This window comes from Perca flavescens, chromosome 2 (assembly GCF_004354835.1).
Source record: "Perca flavescens isolate YP-PL-M2 chromosome 2, PFLA_1.0, whole genome shotgun sequence".
Taxonomy (NCBI): domain Eukaryota; kingdom Metazoa; phylum Chordata; class Actinopteri; order Perciformes; family Percidae; genus Perca; species Perca flavescens.
This window is the reverse complement of record NC_041332.1, coordinates 20,768,932-20,792,344: the sequence shown is the minus strand read 5'-3', so window position 1 is coordinate 20,792,344 and position 23,413 is coordinate 20,768,932. Positions and strand designations below refer to the sequence as shown.

The 23,413-nt window shown below is 41.0% G+C and overlaps 1 protein-coding gene across 4 annotated transcripts in view; it reads left to right on the top strand.

The window, feature by feature from the left end:
- Positions 1-23,065, top strand: part of LOC114565382 (uncharacterized) — a 68,116-nt gene extending 45,051 nt beyond the window's left edge. Inside the window, exons 5-7 of one of the 4 annotated variants that reach the window (XR_003693900.1) lie at positions 21,284-21,373; positions 21,483-21,685; positions 22,441-23,065. Coding sequence is in view for 3 of the 4 variants with exons in the window: in XM_028593425.1 (XP_028449226.1) it covers positions 1,367-1,523 (157 nt within the window). In the remaining variant the exon portion in view is untranslated. Of the gene's footprint in view, positions 1-1,366; positions 2,866-14,964; positions 15,706-21,283; positions 21,374-21,482; positions 21,686-22,440 lie in introns of those variants that run through there. The other 3 variants (XM_028593412.1, XM_028593425.1, XM_028593404.1) reach the window with 3 other exon arrangements.
- The last annotated feature ends 348 nt before the right edge of the window (positions 23,066-23,413 follow it).

Here is a 23,413-nt window from a genome sequence, read left to right as displayed (position 1 = left end):
TGCAGATCCCTCTGGAGCCGCAAAATACAACTTTTTTCACGTAGTACTCCCCAAGACCTGTAAACAGTCTTTGATGTTAAATGACATCATGGAGTTCCCCTTTAACCAAGTGTTTTTAAGTTACCCAAACTTAACCTCACCCTAACCATGTAGTATATTTACCATGACTACAATCTTCCCCTAGTCTTAAACAGTTACATAATTGAACCATACATCAACTGTACTACAGTTGCCACAAAGGTTATTGGTTGAATAACGTTGGCATTGAAAGTTCCACTTCATGTTGTCACAGCAGAAAAAAACAAAAACAGGTTAGTCACGTTGTTGGTGATCATCGACCCAATGTTCCTTATTAACGATGATCATGTCATTGTGGTAATATAGTATGTACAATACAATTCATTTGCCTTAGTAAATCTGGTTGTGGGGCGCAAACCCTGGACGTATGAATGTAGCCACAGAAAGATTTTACCTCATACTTTGAGTTTAAAAAAAAACGGCCCTTGATGCCCTGTCACTAATTCATTTTCAAAATGAAATTAATTTGTAAGGGCATGATGCCATGGAATTTATTCAACTCATAGGAAACCTGTAAACACATAACTGTAGTACAATATAAACATGAAAATCACCATTGTTGAGTTTACAGGGTAGACGCATACATGTTTAATTACCGGTAATTATTAAATACTTTTCATTATTATAAACAGACAATTAATTGGCTTACATGTGGAAGAACTTTTTTCCCAGGAAAATAAAAATCTGAAACATGGGCACTAAACCAGGAGCTTGTGAGATTGATTACCCTCTCTAAACTTAGACTACTTGCATCATCTTGAGATGGGGTGTAGGGGATCCTGTCTGAGCCATGATGAAAAAAGATTAAGTGAGAAGCACATACTGACACAACTATGCAGCTAAAACATATGCACAAGGCTCCCTTCTACACGGTATATATACAGTCACATATTGATGCCGTGTGTCACTTACTCACTCGCTCACTCATTCACAGACATGCACTTTCTGCTAAGCTCTTGCACTTACAGTATCTATAGAAGTAGCTGTGCAGCATGCAGTGGCCTTCCTGATGCATTGACTGGTCCAATGGGGCAACATTTACTGTTAGTGGGGAATCATTATGTATGAGAATGTGGTTGTACTGGCAAGTGTGTGAATACATTTGCATTTATCCGCATTCTTACATAAAGGATTTTTTTTTAGTCTGTCTGCATGTGTATAGGTTTATGGTTGTACACATAAGCTTCACTATGTGTTGCCTGCATTCATGCATGCATACTGTACATGTTTAAGCTATGTGTGTGTGTGTGTGTGTGTGTGTGTGTGTGTGTGTGTGTGTGTGTTTCAGGATTAGCATGTGTGTGTCAGGAGCATGGGTTTTAACTCACTCTGACTGCGAGCTGAGGCCCCTGGCAGGGGAAGATGTGGGTCTGGCAGGTCTCAGCAGCTCTGCAGCCCAGCTCAGCTCCGCTGGTGGTTGCGGGCCCGACTCCATGTCACACTAAAGAGGTATTCAAGAGCACTCCTTACTGGGAGGCCTCCAGCGTGAAAACGGGACAATGTCATCATGTCTTGTTGTTGGCACCATGGTGGCTCCACAATAGGTTCTGAGCCACCGAGCTGAAAAGAAGCATGGACATTTATGCCAGTTGATTTGTGCGGCGTTTGCCATTTTCCCCATGATGAATGGAGGCAAGAGCACTGTTACAGTTACTGACAGCCTCCCAGGTCTGCCTTAGAGCAGTGGTTCTCAACCTTGGGGTCGGGACCCCCAAGTGGGTAGCGAGATCATTTCTGGGGGTCGCCAGATGGTTGGGGAGAAAAAAATTGAAATACCATTCTAGACTCTCCCTATTCTGGGGAATGGTTTTTACATTACTGTGCGTTTGGTACATTTCATGTGTTATATTCAGAGCTTCATTTGTAAATCAGGAGGTCCTTGAACACAGAAAGGAGTCTGAAGGCTGGTCAGGGGGAGAGAAAAAGTTACATCAAAAATCCACAGAGCCTGATGCACATTGGACAAGACTAGGTGCAAGCTGCTAAAACTAAACTGTCATTAAAGCAAAGTATTATTTGTTTACATGTATTAATCAGAGCATTCACAAAAAAAACACTCAAAATCAGCGGAGGGAGGTATGTAGAAACAGCAGTTTACACTCTTTTACTTTACTTACGTTACTCGTTTGTAACTCTCGAGGGGGATGGGGGGGTCGTGGACACCAACCTTATTATTCTGGGGGGTCGCGACTTGAGAACAACTGCCTTAGAGAATAAGCATCAGTGTGGCACCTCTTAAATCAATCAAACTCCATCACTGGCTTTTTAACAGTTTCCGAGCAGCAATACATCAGATTTCCCAAAATGCAGACCATCTGAAGTACTCGGGTGGTGAATTTACAATTTCATGGCTTAAAAAAATACTCTAGCACTTTAGTCAATAAACGTGTGTGCTGTTTGGCCAGGAATTGGATGAAAAAAATCTATTCAATCTCTTTTAATACAGACTTTGACATGTTTAGCCTTACAACACCACCTTCTCTTACCACAATGTCTGAGACCAAGGGTTAACCGCTAGCCTAGATGTATTCAAGCAACTACACACATTGTATCTTGCGCATTTTACACATAAAAAAATAGCAATGTGGTTTAGCAGTTGAGTTATGCATTGGAGCAATTTACTTACCAACAACCACAGGGACCAGTGACTGTACTGTATGTAGCACCTTTAAAATAAAACTGACATACATTTTCAAGCCAATTAAGCCAAACTCTCAAATGTTAAGAACTTCTTAAAAATACAGTTCATTACCCCACTTCCCACATTTGTTTTGTCTTGACTTGTTTACCAGATAATATAAGTACCTGGATTTTTAAGTCCTGTGTAAGCACTGCAGCAACAGCTATGCCTGTTTTTTTCTTAAATATTATGATGTAGAACTGAAAAATTTAGACATTTTCTTAATTCATCATAGCAATAGTTTTAAAATCCAAGTTTAAAGTGATATTTTTAGATCGTTACTACATCTTCTCATTCATTTACAATCCAGCTAATATGATTTTAATCTGAAGATGCTGCCTGTGAAACACAACACAGGCAGACGCCAAAGCGGCTGCCTCTCTGGATGTTAAGCACGGCATATGGAGAGAAAGAAAGACAAGAAGTAGTGAATGAAATAAAGATGTGAATATGTAAAGGGGGAGAAGAGATAAAAGTGTATGGAAAAGAAGAAAAGACCATAAGCCGGTAGTGGGACGAGATGAAGAAGATATGGGATGCAGAGGACGGGAGTGTAGTGCAACAGCGAGTGAGAGAAGTTATGGCTTGGACTCCTATGGTCAGATTTTAAATATGGTCTCTGACAACCTGATCTGACCATGCTACTGTGTGGTCTTCTTTTCTTTCCATTCGTTATGGATGCATGACCACCGCGTGCCTCTCCTCTGTGCAGTCACTCGACGAGTCAGAGCACGTTCACTTAATGCAACATTAAAACGACGACAAGCTCGGGGTCAGAGCCTCACAAGGTTCTGTTACAGGGGTTTAAAAAAAAAAAAACATTGCTCCTTTTACCATATACATGTGCTCATCAAACACAGATTACACCTCAGGCTCACAGAGAGGGGGCTAGAACATGTAGGTTCATGTAATTCTATTATACAGTGTAGCTGCATAATAGAGTTTGCTCTTATTCAAGTGTTGTGAATAAAAACATGTTTTCATACAGGCAAAAAAAAATTCTGTGATTCAAAGAAGTAGGCAGAGAATGTCTCTATGTACCAGTAAGAGAACACTGGGTGCAAGCTGAAGTCTTTGGCAGAGGTTGTTGGCATTCGTCTTTTGCTTTTGCTGGTTTGCTGGTTTGCTGGCAACACAGACGCCTGTTTGGTTATTTTACGGCCAAGCAGGAGCTACGACTAAGCCAATTCTTTTAGAAGAAGAAATCCAGATTGTGGGTGTTTGGCACGGTTAATGGGATTATTATTTTTAATAGCCAGTATTAATAAAATCATATCAAAGAGACACCATATCACAATAGTTTGTTGTAAAGCTGCAATTATTGTTATTCACCAACTAAAAAGGAGGATGTCTTTACATTGGGGATTTATTCTAGTCTTGTTAGCATGGCAAAGTGTCGGTGTAGGTTTCTTGAATATATATCCCGCCTGCCTGCATAAACATGAGCATATAATCACACACACACACACACACACACACACACACACACACACACACACACACACACACACACACACACGCACGCGCCTCCTGCACTGTGTGTTAAGATCGTTGGGAGTTAGGTAACAGATGCTGAGAATGCTTGGACCTAAATTAAGCCCACTGCTTCATCAAAAACATCCTGCCTTCCTGCTTAGGCCAAGCTTGCATTGACTTCTTATGGGAAGCGCAGGTAAACTATTGGAAACAACACGTTTTGTTACAGCTTCTTCTTGCCTTTATTTTTAGTAAAAGAATATCTCATACTGGTGATTATATATATTACCTAGCACTGTTATTCACTTGAAATAATTGTCAATTTTAAACAATTATAGTTATATTCTATTATTTCAACATTTCTATTACCACTACCTATTGCTTATATTGCGAAATATACTTCAGGAAGGAACTGCACCACGTGTGCAATTCCTCAAACAAAATGTACTGTATGGATCCTATGCTGTAAATGATTACTTGGGGCTAAGGCTATTTATGCCTCAACACACACACGTAGTATATGCTGCATGCAGGTATCTGATGTGAAAAGAGCAAAGAACGTAAGAAAGTACATGTACCCTAGTTCATATAATTATGTTAAACCAATTGTATGAACTTTTCAATGACACCTTTAGTGTGTAGTTTGAAGTTGCAAAAAAAGTGTTTTATACAGCAAGCTCATGTTTCAGTTAAACTAAATCAACATTGTATAGTTAAACCTAAAATATTAGAAAAACTTCCTACTGGTAAATGAATCAAGGCATCAATTCTCACAATAAGTGCTCTTTGACACACAAGTACAATTTAACAGCAAGTTATAAGCATGACCTTTCACTTTAAATGAAGCATTGTTCTGCTGTGTTGCTACTTTTAAAAAGGCACAGGTTTGAGTACTTCTTTCCATACGCTCACTGGAAAAGAGAACTTATTTACCTGCATGTACACACAATCGCAGTATGACCCATATGCAGTAACAACAGAGTAAAAGAAATTGGGTGGGAGCAGGGGAGGCGAAGGAGGCCAGGAGGGAGGAGGAGGAGAGCTCTGCACCACTCTGCTCCAGCTCCACTTCCACTGGTGACCCCATGGCTGTAAATCTGAAAGTAGAAGACCATTCCTCATTTTTTTTTCTCTCCCTTTTACTTTCCACAACTGCACATATCACTGACAAGTAGAGTGATTGTCAGTGTTTAATATGAACTCATAATATCCTTTTGGCAAGTCATAGATGTTAATCTGTGTTAGACAAGTGAGTTCAGAAGGTGAAATCTCGATGTATGGTTGCAGATGTGTCTGACTTTTTTTTTTTTAATAGGAAGTATGAAATTAAACCGATGATGATCTTACTCACACAATAACAAATGTCACAGTTTGTCTCTTCGCGTTGACAGACAGCTTAATTAAGCCGCCACTTTGACATTCAGATCAGTAAGCAGAGCTACATTGCTAAAACAAGAATTGAGCAATTTTTTACTCTTGCTTATTAAGCATGCATGTCTTCTTATTCACACCCAGTACAAAGCTTTCTGTGTGACAGTTGCCACTAAGAAAAAAAAAATGAAAGAAGAGGTGAGAATAGAGAAGAATCTCACTAATACAGTCAACTTCCAGGAAAGCTACTGTGACTGCTTAATTATCTTGATGCCTGCAACACAACACATCCCTCTGTGCCTGAGCCAGGCAGATCCTACAAAGAACAAGACAATAACGTGGTGGTTACCAGCTTAAGAGGGTACAATTTGGTTGAGGCCTGTTAGAGTTTTTCATGCAGCCCCCACTTACTTTAACCACCAAGAGTGGATTTGTATCTGCAGCATTGTTACAAGGCCTTGTCAAAGTCCTCGTAATGTAACGTAGTCAGAATAAAATACTTTTGGCTTCTAGATTTGCAGCCAACATACAAATGTGATATTTGCCTACCTACAGTAATTGCCTGCAACATGAGCTAGGACTGAGAAGGAAAACTGCTATAAAAGTGGCCCACATTTCCAAAACTTAAATGAGTTGCTGTTTGGTTGGAAATTGTTTTGGTGCTTGGTGCTCTACCTGTCTAAATGAACTACATCAGTGCAGTCCCACGACTTCGCTGGAGTTATAGGCCTGTCTCTGTTGGGTTGGTATTATTGGATTGAGTATCATTATGTTCTATTGAACCACAGATCCACGTCCAACAATTCATTATTTATTCTGACAACAACAGTGACTACGTTAACATGCTCATAATATTCTGGGTTTTGCCCTTATTCCAAAAAAAAAAGACGATATTCCGACTAAGCTGTTTACATGGCTAATGAAAGTGAATATTCAACTTCCCGTAGCCGTGCAAAATCCGATTTTTTGCGAAGTTTACCAGCGGTGGCGGACTTGTTGGACCGTGCAAACACAGCGTCCTTCTTTTAATTCCTTCAACCACCTTCATGAAAAGGTCGTCGTAGCAATGTGTGTGCATATCCAAAGATCTGTTGATATCCAAGTCTTTGATCATGTTTAAAAGTAGCTGTGTTTCTCCTTTATCAGGTCTGCAGCCTTGCAAACTGTTGGCTGGCTGTTTTTTTGTACAGCAACCGTAGCAACGCACAGAGCTGACTGTAAGCCGTTAACAGGCAAGAGGCCGTAAACTGCGGTTAAAACCCCGATTGAGATGCATATTCCAAATGCGCTGTATACATGTCCAAAGAATGCCTCTAAAACCCGAATAATACCGGAATATCCCACGTCTTAATTTGGAAAATGCTATATTTGAAAAAAAGGCCTTATTTGGAATATCCAACCGGAATATGCTGTTTACATGACCTGTATCAAATTCGGAATATTGTCATATTCTGAATAATATTGGAATATTGGTGTGCATGTAAACGTACTCAGTGTGAACACTGGCAATGTGAACATGTATGCTCTTCATCTAAAGGCTTCTATTTCACTAGCAAAGAATGTGCCCAAGGCTGCATCACAAATCTTTCTTGCTGACCGCTACGAGTTGAACACTGCCAGGCCGACGGCAGCACCTCAGAAGGTCATTGAAAAAAAATATTCTATACGTTTTTGAAATAAATCATCAAATTGCTTATTCTCCTCAGCACTTGCTTTATGTGGTCCCACCAAGATCTTGCAGAGATTATTTTGATGTGTGGCCAATATCCTGGAGAAAAGAAAGTTACTTTGCAATAAATTTAGATCATTTTTAAAAATGCCTCATACATGTATGTTGGGATCAGGCTACAGCATACATTATCAGCCCAATAATAGCCCAGTAGATACCTAATTGAGCTTTGGGTGCGACAATAACTTGTTTTATTCCATGTAGTGTGGCATAGTGGAAGTCAACTGATGCAGCATGGAACGACTCACAGCGTCTCAAAAAACACACGTGTGACCAAATAGTTTGGTCTTACCTTACATGTTCCGTGATGGTAAATATATATAAAATAAAGTGCATTCAAGTTAAATAAAAAAATTAAATCATATATAATTATCTTATAACATCCCTGAACGCCCAATGCAACTCCCAACAAGCTGCATTAATCAAGTAGTTTGCTTCAACAGGGCTCCAGACCAAATGGTCACATTTTAGCGTTTTACACGTTAAACGTGAAAGGGGCACATCAATGAATCCGGAATCTGTGGCAGGCCAATGAGTGCGAGAAGGATAGGGAATGGCCACTGTAAGTGGCTAATGTGTGGAGGGGGAGGGTCCTAGAGATAATCGAGGGTGCGTAAACGTCTGTGGGAAAGAAACCGATATAACAACCTGCTGTGCATCTGAACAATGAGCAAGCAAACTATTGACTTGTTTTTCCGACTTGCGGCTAGTGTGCTAGTGCCAGAGTCTACAGTGTCACAGTCAAAAAAAAAGGCCTGAACACACCATTTTCGGGAAGGCTGCGAGAATTCAGCTGGTTGAGGTACTGTAATGAGACGAACTCCATGAACTGCGAATGTTGCAGTCGCTACCCCAGAACTGCGGGGAACACAAAGTTTGCATCTGCAGCCGAAGATCATCCATTTGTTTGCTAAAGACAGTGAGACGTACATTGGTGAAGAAAATGCTGCGTAGTAATAGCTGATAAGGAGTTAGCCTTAGCCTGCCGTTAGCCCTCCTCTCTTTCCCTCACTTTGTTTACGTCTCAACCCGACTTGCATGCACTTCCGGTCGTCGGAGCTGTGTTGATAGACCTCGGCAGTGCTGTAGTGCATTCACTGATTTATTTGCATTTTTAAACGTCTGCTCCGAAATTTGCCACACGCTGCTACTGCTCCCACGCTTGGGTGAGAGAGGTAGAAATGTGACAGCAGAGAGCGGAGACCACTTCTATGAAAAAATAGAATAATAATATAGAACTATTTACCTCGTAAAAACCAATAGTGCTTGTGTGAGTGTTGTGAGCTCCTCTCTCTGGCTCCCTCATTACTCAATATTTCCCACACTGGGTGTTAGATACTTAGTTAGCCTAGATACTCCCCGTTCCATGGAAGTTTAAACACCTTAGATATAATTATTTCAGTGTAAACAAAAAAAAGAGAAAGAGGGAGAGCCTGTATGAGGCAATAATACAGTATACTGACAATAATAATACTTTTACATTTCTGAATGTGCATTTGTTAAGCACCATTCAGTTAAAATGTGACTGTGAACTAAAATAAAACAGCACATTGTAGTTTCTGTATTTATTACCAAAGCATTTATCAGTAAAACCGTTAACATGGGGGAAATGTGAAAAATTGCGTTGCAGGTCGATTTAAGTTGTGCGCCCCTAAATTTTCTGCCTGTGCCCCTAACATTTTTTAGTTAGGGGCTACAATGCTCCTAGTAAAAAAATGTTAGTCTGGAGCCCTGCTCAAGTATAAGGTTACAAATGGCTTGCTTTGATTCCAATAGGTAGAGCTTGTTGAGGTTGATTCACAGTCTGAAAGTATGCAGGGCTTGAGAAGCCAACTTCAGGGGCCTGAAAATCCTCTCAAATTAAGTTGGTTTGCCTTTAGCGGTGGTCCTGAATTTGATTATTTTATGTGACAAAATGCCACTTGTAATGTCACTTGTAAGATCTGCCAGCGCCCTTCAGACTTAACTGCAAACTTACACAAATAATGTGAGGAATGGTTAAATTAGTGTTAATTATCTATAGTGGGATGGTTTATTGTATAAAGGGGTGCTTATATAAGCTTCTGACATTTTAAATAATGAAATTAAGTCACTCAGGTTCTTTAATAACGTTTTAGATACAGAATACGTTAGCTTGGCACATTGTAGCCGGTGTAGCAGGTTAATAAGAATGAGGGAACGGGGACTAACAAAGTTGAGCTGAGTTTATCCTTCAAACTCCATCACCCTCTGACCCCCATCCTCCCATACAGCCTTGGCAAATGGGGAGTGTTTATTTTATTATGTACATGTTCCTTTAAAAATGACTGTAGCTGTTGCTAAGGCTCTGCTGGCAGGATAAGGACTCTATGCTTGTTGCATTAATGTTAGCCTCCAAAGTATCTCTTTATTTGATGTTGCCTTTTATCCTCCTCTTGCTTAATAAAGCCAGGGGCTGTTTGAAAATTTAGCGCACGGGGAGTTTAAAATGTCACCAGACGTGAGCAAACTGAGAGAATGAGAGCTCAGACTGTGATACAGGTGGTCAGAATCTGAACAGACAAAGCATTAGTACAACTCACAGTGTTATAGTTACACATAAAGGCGTCAGTATGTTATAAACAAAGTTGAACAGTGTTAATCAGTGAGCTTTAGGAGGTGCTGGTAGGTCGATTTTGTTACCTTTGGGCAGAGCCAGGCTAGCTGTTTTCAGTCTATATGCTAAGCTAACAACTACTTGCAGTAGCTTAATATGTACCATATGTAGACATGAGTGTTATGGATCTTCTCATCTAACATTCGGCAAGAAAGCGAATAAGTGCATCTCCTAAAACATTTCTAGGATAGTAGACAACGTCAAAAGTGGTGACATGACATTACAAGGAGAATTTGTTGTCATCAGTCTGACATTTCAAAAGAAGTATGTACACTGTTCCTGCATATAGTCGTACTGTATGTCCTACATATTGTTTACATACTGCCCAAAATAACCCAGTCTGTGTGCCGAGTTGATGAGTCAAAACAAAAGCATCCAAGTATAACAAGAAAACAGGCATAAAGGAAGAAAAATAAAGCACTGTCAACCCAAATAAGAGTCATTAAAGTGTATCTGAATATTTGGGATGCATATCTAAAAGATATTCCTAAAACTGTTGGTTTGGGAGTCAGATGGGCACTGCCCACTGCTCTTATGCTCAAGGAATGAGAAGGAAGTTCCAAGAAGGCACATTACTGGGCTTAAGGTCGCCTCGGGCCTGCCTATTACATTGTGGCTGCCATTGCTCTGATGCAAACATAAAACAGCTCTTCATTCAACACTTAACCAGACATACTCCACACACAGAGACAATTTATTCATGTCCACATCAGTTAAAAAGGTTATATTGAATATATTGAATTGATATTTCACAGACCCAGCTGCTAATGTGCTCTGTAGATCAACAATACTCTCGTACAAGACTATAGAGTATCAAGGGTATAATAACACATGCGTGCATGTGCACACACGCACACACACACACACACACACACACACACACACACACAATCTCCCTTTCTTCTGGAAACCAACTATGGCGTGATCATTGCTGTCCCGTGACTGACAATGCTGCCAACATGGAAGACCAAAAAAAGCAGCAATTGATGTTTTGCAAGCGGCTTGAAAAACTTCTATTGAAGCTTTTGATAGAAGCAAAAAAACCTGTTCTAATGTAATGTAATGAGAGAAGGTTTTGGGGAAGATGGGTTTTCCCTTTTTGTAATCTTCTCAGAGCCAAGCTTGGCACAGAAGCCCTCTGGATGGGAGGATGTTGGCTTGAGCCAGACAATGGGACTTCAAGTGAGCCACAGCAAGGAGAAAAAAAGATCAGAGCAACCATTAGGCTCTGTCATGCCCCTGATTAGCTACAAATGTTTACTTCATCCCCTTGTTAGCTACAAATCTTACATAGAAGTTTGGAGAAACAGCAGCTTACCTCCACTGCTGTCTCTGTTTTAAAGAAACACCACACTGAAATAGGCCAACCACAGCTCACCATTAGCCCCCTTAGCTTACAAAAGAATTGTGAAGGAGGTGGGTGCGGGGAAGTAAAATGGCCACCTTTCCATTATGACTATTGAGGAGGTTGGACAGATAAGACACTCAAATTTGGCAGTGGAACCATTTATTTGGCAAATGATCTTATAGCCAAACCAAACACCAGCTTTTCCTCACCCCTTATACACATACACACACACACACACACCACTTGCTGACTCTGCACAATGGCATGACTGTATCTGCAGCACCAAACAGACATCTGCCAATCGCCCTGCGGAGCTCATTGTTACTCAATACCGGGGCACGACTAACACTGAGCCGAGTTCAGCCTCCAAAAAATGTTGCAATGCAAAGAGAAAGTGAGGGGGACGTCTGCCAACATGCTTCGTTGACCCAAAATAGCCAGAAAACAACTTGAAACCGACGTGCCCCTCTGTGTGAAAGAGAAGACACTTTTCAAAATATTTAGGCTAAATTCGAGCTCAGGCAGTGGAGCACCTCAACTATTTATTCTCATACTATAGCAAATAGTTTCATACAATACAAACATCAACACTCTGCTTACATATATGCAAACATAATCACAAAGACAAACAGTGGTAGATGCAGGCCAACGCAGAAAAGTTTGACAGTTTGACATTCCATATGAAAAGCAAACAGTGAGTAAAGTAGAGGTCGAGAGATTGGGAGATAATGTATCTGGCTGTGTGCATTTGTGCGAGTGTGTACACAGTGCTAACCCCTGAGTCACCGACAGCTGAATACGGGCTCGTGTTTTTTTAAGCGCAGTTGACCTACACTCAATACTGTGCCTGAACGCATCCTACGTAGACACAGAGCACTGCAGCTGCTGCTCTGCTAACGTTCTGCTTTCGCTAAGCAGGCTTTACAATAAGTCTAACGTTATTGGCATAACATTTTGTCATTTTATGTATATTGCGTTAAATTAAATTTAAAATCACCCTAGTTTCCATAACTTTGTAAAACAACATTTTAACAAGTATCTGGACCATATTTAGCTAATATATTTAACGGCTAATATATTAGCAAGCTAACGTTGGCTTTTTGTTCATTGATTTAGCTGCGCAGCAGTTACACCTGGCAGTTCTTGGGTGTAAATATTTAGTTACAACTAATTTCTATGTTAGAACTAGCTTATGTGGTGCAATGTGTTAATTTATTGATTTATAAATGTCCACTTAACGTTAGTAAACTCTTATAACTAGACTAAGTTTGTGCTAACAAAGACCTGGTGCAACCAGCCACAAAAGAGCCACAAAGGCAGTGAACAGCAACAATGGCATCTCATTTATTTGGCTGAAGAAGGTATTACTAAGATGGGAAAATACTGTACTATCAAAGATATATATGATGGCTCAACATATCATGATTTCATGTAAACATACATGCCACTTTTGTGTTATCTGTACACATTTTGAGCTATACACGTATGTTTACGCTGTATACAGCTGACGGCAGTCTGCAACGTCACAGCGTAAACATATACGCCACGTGGCACTTTCTAAAGTCACGTAGAGTGTTATCGCGAGGCTACGGTTGGGTTTAGGAAACATCACACATGGGTTAGGTTTAGGAAAAGAAGAACTGGTTGGGTTTAGGAAAAGAACAAACGTGGAAAGGAAACGGCACACTTGGGACACAAAGTCAAGCGCAGGACGCGATCCCCGCTCTCCTGGGTGAAAGTCTTGCGTTTTACCCATCAGCCACCCCGACCAACTTCCCTATTCGGACTTTCGCCCTTTCATACTACTTGCTACGGCGTCAATTCACATGCAATCGCAAGGTAATGTACGTCAATGGAGGCCAAACGGCGTTGATAAACACGCTAAAAAAACGAGTATGTGTCTTGATAACACGCACATACAAATTGGCGTCTCATACATACGCCACTTCATGAGATCAGTCTGTATGGCTGATTACCCTCCTCTCTGTTTGCTCTAATCATTCCAAAGCCTGGCAGTCTCACAGGCTGATGGGCTTAAAAGCAGGTCAGGAGGGTTCATTCTCATTTTTTAAAGAGGGCTGCTGGAGGGATTGACAGGGAAGGTCTGCTCCAGTTTTTCTTGCCTTCTCGCTTTTGTCTGCAGTGTTTGCTCTGGATTTGAGTGGTTCTTCTGGTGCTGGAGCACTGTCAGCCCACACCCTAATGGCAACCTCTGTGTGAGAGAGATCTGTGACTGTGCCGCCACTGGTAAGGGGGCGTCTAAACTAGTCTTATGGGTGTGCCCCTTTCACCTGTTGAGTCATGCCACCATGGTGTACTCATCACCATCTTTTTTTTGCTGCATATGCAAATATGCAAAGTAAAAAAAGTAGTTGCCTACTAAAGATCTTTGTGACAGGTGTATAATACACATAGGCCTACACATAAAGTATACCTGGGTGTCACACAAACTTTCTGCTGACTCCTTCCCCCTCCACCATTGAGCTATGTGTTAACGCTTAATTCACCACTACTCACATTAAAGGACATCTGAAGGTTCAGCTGCTAAGTCTTCAGCAGATAAAGAGAAGCCAGGTTGCATGTCACACCTGTAGCCCTTTCACCCGTTTAAATATTCTCTGTCTTGTCGTCACTCAATTCAACTTGGTCATCTACACGCTTGCTGTAGTGGCACATTTATCACCGTGAAGAGAGATTTACACAGCCATGAAAGAGCTGTTTTGTAAACCAAGCTACAGAGAAGAAAAGAAGCTACTGGACTTAAAATGTCACGCTCTGTTCCTCTCCGTGTACTGTCATATTCATAAAGCCATTTTCAGTCCTTTTGAAAAGTTTCTTTGATTACATATTTTGACAGTATTGCCTAATTCAGAGAAAGAGCAGATAGGCCTGCACCAACTTGCTGTAATTTTAAACCCAAATATAAGCAGACAGGGACTGAGGTGAAACTCTTGTTTTAAAATGCCTCAATATTTACACTCGATAATACTTATCTTTCTTGATTAAAACCAGGACCTGAGCCAGGCTGGCCTCCCACACTCTAGTGTTTCTATAGCTACTCGACTTGGCCTAAGATGTGACATATTCTATAACACCCAGAATCGGAAGGGCTGTTATAGCCTCTGCTGAAATTCAAATGGTTTTGTCAGATAATGATGCAGTATATTCAAAAAGTACTTGTCAGTCACATGGAGGCTGCAAAAAAGCCAAGTGACAAGTGGAAAAAGTTGAGTGAATCGGACATACTGGAGTGGATTTAGCTTTGATAAAAATCTATCGTCAGCTTGTGCCTCATGATGCCCTGAGGTGCCCAAATTGGAGGGGATCTGGTCTTGATGAAAGAATAAAAGAAAACCTTCCCGGGCTCACTCTGTTCTCGGTTGGTAAAAGCGAGGCTGGTTGGTGTTGAGCTGGTGCCTGAGGGAGTGATGGCTATGTAGCAGCCATGGGGTAAGCACACTGTCAGTCCTGTGATAGTCGTATGAGATTCCACATGCTCTGATGAGTAATTCCCTCCCTCCCTCCATCACCATGTGGTTCGTGGCCCTGAGTCATCGTCCACACTTTCCCTCTCCCCTCGTCTGTCTGTCTGTCTCTCTCTCTCTCTCTCTTTCCCTCGATGTGAGGATTCTTCCTTCCTTCAACAGCGGCCGTCCCACTGGGAAACTCAACAGAATAGCCTCCCTCCGATGACTCACTGACCAACATCGAGAGCTCCACTCCACGCCACCCGCTCTCCAGCCAGGACAGCCCACCTCACCACACCCTGGATCCCAGTCCTCCACGGCCTGCTTACCTCAATGTCTCTTTCTTTCTCTCTCTATCGCTGCCAGTCTTTTTCTGTGTCTGCCTGTTTGCCATTTTCTGTATCTCTCTGTACGGCTGCTGTCATGTCAAGATGTCTCATTATTTATCTGCCTTTATGCGCCCATCTGCCTGCCTGTATTTCTACCAGCCTGTACTGTGTATCTATACTCTCTGAATTTGTGTTGGTCTGCCTTCGCAGCTTGCCAGCCTGTCATATTTGCCAGTCTACCTGCCTTTCTGTCTCTGACTTTCAGTCTGTCTCTTGGCACTTGATTGCAAAGTCAAAATACTGAAGGACAAGGAGCGTTGACTCCCCCATCTGCATATTAAACTATGAAGTCAATAATACAATGACAGCGTAATTCATAAGTCTGCCAAAAGGGAAACATTGGTATTGTTAGTATATTGTTCATTGAGCCTGTGCTGTTCCCAGATAGAGTTAACGTTTCTAACGTTGTGCTAATCTGCATCAGCAAACGTGTTGTGAAACCTATGATGAAGGTTACTGTTGTTACTGTTCGATTTCAACAGCTCCCGTGAGACTGCATCATTCCATTCTTGTGTTCTGCAATTCGGTAAGCGCTGTGACATCTACAGTCGGTTTAATGGAGGTTAAACCATAGATATTGTTCTATATCTATGGGTTAAACTCTCTCAATGTAACATATGCAACCAATACATACAGTACACATTAACTTGTTCCCTGGCCCTGCAGTGCGACAGGTTGTTGATGAGAATCCCTACATGGTCTACACAGATCCTCTACATGTTGCATCAGGAGATTTGTTGACCATTGCAAGAGCAATAAGGATTTTTAGGGGCATTATGACTGGGTTAATAAAACACAGCTGCCCCTAAAAGTCCCTCACTTTTCTTGCTGCCTTTTCTCTCTCCCTCCCTCCCTAGCTTAATCTTTCTATGTCTCATTCCAGACATTTGAGATCAAACTACAACATTTGCTGGCTTCTTGAGTGCGATTTGGTGCATAACTTTGGTATCTGTTCAATCGTAGCTGAAGAAACGCAACAACCTGGTGTGACCGCACACGTCTGAAGTTTGAACCTTTTAAGGGGGGGGCCGGGTCATGTATTTCACAAAAAGCAAGCATGCCTTCCAGTATTTATGAATTGTATATTTATAATGGCAGAGTTTTATTGGGATTTGCAGTGACGTTTTTAAAGGGGGTTGAATGAGTTCAGAGCACATTTTCCGAGAAGGGCTCTGTGTGTTCATTAGAAGTTCAGCTTTCACAGACAAGGTAAACACAATCGGAAGCTTTTACCTTAGCAGAGTTTTCTATATGATGCTAACAATAATATACATATTTATGGTGAATTTGAGAACTAAGTGAACCCAGTGACCCAGAGCAGAAAACAACCTGTAGGAAAAGTCTATTTAAAGTAAGTCTACAACCCTGCTAACAAATGGTGTGAGGAGAGAATATGAGACAGCCGTGGTGGAAAATAAAAGATGTAAGCAACACTGTGCAGCAAGTGGCAAGATGAGTCCGATTGGGCCTTTTAAACAATGTGAAATGCCATTCAGAGAGTCTTGGCAGGCAGTAGCAGCCAGCACTGTTTAATATCACAACTTTAATCAGCTTGGTGACTATCCCAGAGCTCCCCGTAGCCATGCTGCTTATTCAAACCAGGCTCATTCCACCAAGCTTCCCTTACTAGGCCCTCATACTCGCATTGGCTCGTACTCTCCTGCAGCATATATGGAGAGCTTTTAGCTGGAGTGGTTTTATCTGCTTTCTGGGATGTGTCATTGCGCTTTAGTGGGCTACGTTGGAGGGAACCAGTGAGGACAGTTGAGCTCATCTCGTCCGATCTGAGGTGCAAACATTTATCTTTTATCTATATTTGATTTTAAGTATATTGTATGACCTGATAACAAGGATGTTAAGAGTGTTTGAAATATTCTCTACATGTAACATTAATTAGCAGTAGGATATCACCTACAATCACAATGTATTTAATTAGAACTTAAGGAGTTTAAGTGTCAACTTTCCTTGCAACTCCTTACAGACGTAACAAGAAATAGCAGGCTTGTAAAGACAAATGACCTGCCACTGATCTGTAATGCACGGCCTACAAATAACTTATGATCAAGTATTAACTTTTCAATAAATAAAACTGACGGAAAGATTAATGTAACCACTTCCCACTTACTGCGACGCCAAGGGAGTCTGTTTCACTTACAGGACTGTTTTAGGAGTGTTTTAATAATCACGGAGGTCTCATGTTTTTAAAATAAAAATCCCATGCTTCAGCGAATGTCTTACCTATGTGTCACTTGCAGCATGGAGATGCCACCCTTGCCCTCCGCTCTTTTAATTACATAGAGCATCTAGTGTCAGGATGCTAAATTCATTAGTGAGGTATGTACAGCGTGCTAGGGTCAGGACAGATATAGAAACAGGCCTCCAAAACAACTTCTTCCCCACTTGACACACTTGTTCAACATAATAGAGAATAGCACTTTGGGATTTTTGTTCGTTTGTATTCATTTCAGTATATTATCATATATTTTGAGCTGAAAGTTTTACAGAAATGGTTCAATTTTGGATTATATTACTCATCTAAATTTAAGGAGGGTATGAATCCCTTGCTTGTGAACACAACCAATTTAAAGTTTTTATCAATTGTGCTTTTTTAAGATATATTAATTCAACAAATTGAAACAAAACAACTGATTTTCCATGTACATTTTGCTTTTCTCCTTTCTCTAATCTATTTTTGATTAGGCTAAAAAAAAAAAAAAAAAAAAAAAAAAAGCTGAGAAATGCAGGGACGCTTTTCTTTTTTTTCTTTTAAGAGAAATGGCATGTGAAAGTTGTTCATCATTGTAAGCATCAGACAGAAACGCCCTCTGCTCTGGGTTTCTGTGACTCTTGAGAAGCATGCTTCTCTTTCACAAGGCAGTAAAGTTCAAGTTTGACTAATCAAAGGTTTTAGCCGATTATTAAGCAATGACATTCACTGTTTGACCCTCTGAGCTGGTAATTTTAAATACCTGTACATTTCCTTTGGTTAAGTACCTGGTTAAGTTTGCTAATGCAGTCCTCTTTTGTGCATTCATTCCTTGTGTAGTTTACTGCCTGAAGTGGAGCTCATACATTTGAAAAAAAAGTGTAATATTCGTATATTAGGCCTACCTGCGGTCTATATGGGTCTTATGCTATCCTATTTATTAGTGACTTTACGATGACCTTATTGTAGATACTTTTGTGTTGTATCTCGATTGTATCGCCACGCCATAATATTCACCCCAAAAAAATATTATAGATCACATAATGTCAGCGGTAGGTACTAAATGGTGTGTTTACTGACCTTATCTGGCTTTTTAGTGAGAATATCTACTGAGATACCACTGTGCTTCTTTAAAAGGCCTATTTATATTCTCCGTATTACTTCCCTATTTATTTTCTTCAAAGGATTAATACTAGCAGAAGTGTACTTTCAATAACTTGGAGGTCACATGAGCCAAAAACTGGGACTTTGTAGGCCAGTTGAACGAATTGAGGACTCACCTTGCCCGCAAAGACCCAGTCTCTGACACACATCATCATCATCAGTCCCATAGCCGGGGACTCATTGTGGCTGAAACTACAAAGGTTTACCTATGGATCCTGTAAATGTCTTTTAAACCACAAAATTTGACTTCCAGACGAGGTAATGAAGGAATGCTACGGAGTTTAACCTGTGACAACGCCGATACATACCCGCTGATCTGCTGTCTGTCAGTGTCTGCAGAAGTAGGTGATGCTGCCCGGTTGGTTTTACCTGCGTACCGCGCAGGTGTCAGCATCCCGCAGCCATATGGGGACTTCGCGTAAAAAGCCCCGACTGTCTGGTTGGTTGTCTGGCTGTTTGGAGGAGATCGCGTCTGCAAGCGAAGTTGAACTTCATCGTCTATCCTCCGCCACCACCACCGCCCCAGTAATATCTGATCACTTGGTGTTGCACGCATCTCAGATTGAGCAAGATTATCCTTTTGGGGGTGGGGGAACGAATTTTCTTTTTGGAAGAAGTCGGACAGTCCCTCCGGTCTATCTTTTCCCTTATTTCCAAGGGGAGGAAAACATCAGACGCAACAGTGTCGCGCATTGTGCCAGTCTACCCCCCTCCTGCACTCCCTCCCTTAAAAAAAAAACCCAACAAAAACGCCTTTGCGTTTCCCACCGAGAAATTCCCGGTGCGCACCCAGCACCCAGCCAGTCATCCAATATCCATTCTGGAAAGAGACAGCCGGGGAGAGAGAACGGAGCCTGCTGTTGCTACTGCCATGCTGCAGCCTCTGTATTATGAGCAGGATATTCCCAAACAGCTGGAAGGAGCTGATATATGGTGCTGCGCCCTCGTGGTGGGCCCTCCCCAAAATGGACCGGTGCTAAGTGGAAACCTGGTTATTTTCAGCGCGTCACTGGCTCGTCTCCAATTATAGGTTTCCGTCGGGGGCGCAGCGATGTAGCCCCGTATTTCCAAAATATTCTGTAAGAGGACTTTAAAAACGTACAAGAGCACTACATTGAGTAATGTCCGAGCATGTGTTTGCCTGTAACTGCACACATTCCTGCGGCGTGTTGGCTCGCCCGTCCACGCTCAGCTGTGGCTCCGGCTGCTCCGGAGCGGCTCGTCTGCGGCTTTCTCGAGGTGTCCCCCCCTCTTTTATCGATGCTGTTCGGGAGGCTATAGACATCCCAGGTTCATCACACCTCTCGTTTCCTCCCTGACCAGCAACATGTTAGTGGGCTGCGACCCCTGGTGGCAGCGACTCGCCACGAGACTTCATTACATGCACGTCTCAAACACAACATTCACCGTTTTATTTAGATCACGGAGTGTGATCACGTGCAGTTTTGTACAGAGGGTAATAACAGCGTGACGGATGGATCATTTTGGATACATTTAAGCAGTTGCATCATTCCAAATCTTAGGTCAGCAAGATTTCTATTTTATATTATGTTGTGTTAAGTTATTGTTAAAAGTTCCCAAACAGAGGCCACATGACCACACATCAGGGAGGTTAAACCCAACACTACTGCCTTAAAATGAACCACCTCCTTCAGGTGCAATCACTCACACCAATCAGAAGCTATATAAACTGCCTTCCTCCCTTTGTTCCTTCTTTTCCACCTCAACCATGAGGTGTGAGTCCTGTGAGTTCCTTCAACCTTAACTTGAAACCTGCCTTCTGTAAATAAAACTGCTCTGCTTTAAACGCTAACCTGCTGTCTGCTTCTCATTCCATGCTGAAACCAATTAAGTCAACTCCAGTGATTCCCTTATTTTGTTGTATGTGCTCAATGACTTTAGTCTTCTACTCTGTATTCTCATATTCTTTATGCCATTTTGCATTTACTCTATTCTTTCCATTTTACATTGCAGTATATTCTGTTTTAGTCTCTTCATTCTGCTATTTAGATTTATTTTCTTTTGTATTTTTCATTATTTATCTACGGTGAAATTACGTTCTATTATATGGTGATATTTTTTTTATTGTCTATTGTGATATTTTCCATTCTATCCTAATGTATTGTGATGTTTTGTGTTCTTGTATTTTTCATTACAATATTTTCTATAATATGTTGCGTTCTATTTTATTGAGATATTTAACTTTTTTAGGCTATTTTATTGTGATATTTTGCTTTATTTTCTACTCTATTCTAATGTGATATTGTGCATTCTATTCAAATCTTGTGATGTAATTTTCTATTTTATTGTGATATTTAGCATTCTGTTATATTATGTTCTATTCAACTCTGTTCTATTCTCGAGGTCATGCTCCACTTTTAGTGCCAGTGGTGACGCTCTCATATGGCTTCAGTCAGCTGCTTCATGTTGACAAGAAGCCCACTATAATTCCGGAAATTGGGCGATTTTCTTATCAAAATAAAATAAAAGACCTGATGCTTTGTCCTGAAGGACCTATTTATTTATCTTAATAGCAACTGTAACTTTTTACGTGGTGTATTTTGGCGTCACAATTATTCTTCCATGCACATTTATATTCGCGTAGGCATTTTGTTCCTGAAATATATCTTGTATTTGTTGTAGAATAGAACAATTTTATTTTTACGGGTTGGACCGCAAGCGATGTTTGATGTAGGTTAACTTGACGCCAAATATCAATGTCCGACTTTGTACCTGATAGGAACAAGCTCGGCTTCTCCTAAACACATTTCATGACTCCAGCAACAACAGGATGGACGTGCATCATCACATTAACATCTGACAGCTGTCGGTGAGTTTTTAAGTCAGTAAATAAATGAATTCGCCAAACGGCCTGTGGGTGTTCATCTCTGTGTATAACATCATTACCGTCTTGTTCCTTTTATTTTCACCTAACTCAGGTTCCTGTTGCACTGCAGAATCTGAGTTTTCTGATCTCACAAGACCAAATGTCAGCTGTGAAGCCACTTCAGTACTGGACCAAGTTTATTGCTACTGAAATGACGTCAGCGTGTGTTGGAGGAGTCAGTCGGTCGACTATAGAGCAGAGGGAGAGGAATGTAAAGACCCTTTGTCTTTAAGGCAGAAAGACACTGACAGTTAGGTAGGTTATATTGCTTCTGTTGCTAAAGCTGGTTAAAAAATGCATCATACATTAATAAGAAAAACAAGCAACAACTTACATTTAAAAAGTAGCCTACTGTCAGCAAAATGTGCTGAGGTACCAAAAGTAAAAGCATCCAGAATAACGTTTTCAGTGTTGTATATAGGCTAAACTATTGAATTACTATTGATGTATATTAAGCTGCATTTCAATGTTAAAGGGGGTAATGTACTTAGTATCCTGGGTAGTTTCATCTTTAACTACATATTTTATTAGCAGAATACATGTTTTTTAAGTAAACTCCAAATCTGCAGAGTAACTACCTATAAAGTACAGTAAATGTAGGGATATAAAACCAGTCTGAGTAAAACATACAATATTTGCCTTTTGAAATGCAGTAAAGTAGAAGAATGAAATAGCATTAAAGTAAAAGTACAAAGGTACTGTACTTGGGTAAATTTACTTATAATAAAACAATCAAATACTATAATAGAATCACAGAAGTGCAGTGTTGTATTCTTGAATTGTCATAACGGAGCAAAAGTAAATGGCTTTTTAACAAGTTTCACTCTTCCCAGTTTTGCTTTTATTTTTTACAATTTTCTCAGATAGAGCTTTGCATTGTCCATGTTTGTAGATGTGTAACTGTTTGCTATTTTGGAGGCTATCAGTGTGCCTACACAGTGCTCTCTCCTCACTGCACCATGTGTCACCCTTTTTCTCTCTCTCTCTCTCTCTCTCTCTGTGCGGTGCAGTGTGGTCAAAAAGCAGCGGATGCGGCTGGCGTCCAGCTGCGGCCGGCCTTCTCAATGGTCTCTCCCACTATGAAAGCACTGGTGGATGCTGTATGGGCGGTGTGGAGTATCGGGGCCTCCATTTATGACTACATCCACACCAATGCAATGGAGGAGCGCATCCATGCTCTGGAGGACGTCATCACCATCCACCAGTGTGTGATTGGACTTCTGTCCGCAGGCGTATTGGTACTCTTTAGCTACATCCTTTTCAAGAAGATCTGAAGATGTATGAAGGGGTGGGCTGTGGGTGACATGGACTGACCAGAATCAAACATTAGTGTCCAGTGTGGTAAAGCAAACACTGACCAAATAAACAAAGGGGAATTTTTACACGTTGGGTACGTCAGACCAGCGCATTAGAGCTAGGGGCTATTAATAGCCAGGGGTGTAGCACAAAATGTTGGACCATTTACATAGGCATTCTCTATGGGCCCCTCCCCGCATCCTCAGCTATTCATTCTAGTAACTTTGTGGGCGCTCCTCAAATGAGGATATACTCAGTCCCTTTCCCCACCTTTTTTTTAAAATTTGTATTTATGAAAATGAATGGCTTTACTTCTAAAAAGGATTCATTGTTCCCCCCCCCCCCAAAAGTTATCTTTTACAGGCTTCTGACGAAGCAATTAGACCATCATGGGATATTGTGAGTCAGCAGCTCATCACAAGTTTTGTTGGCTGAAGCTGTTGACTAAAATATGTTTTTATATTTTCTTAGCTTTGTTCTCTGATACAAAATCACCCAGTGTCAGCAGAACAGACACTCCATTATATCAGCAGTAAACTGGCCAATTTGCAATTTGTTTTGATTTTTTTTTTTTTTAGCTGGCCATTGTAACATTTCATAGATGTTCAACTATCCCATAGTACTACTGCTGCTTAATTATTTATTTTTTTTAAAGGCAACATTTTGTACCATGAAAGGCGGGAATCT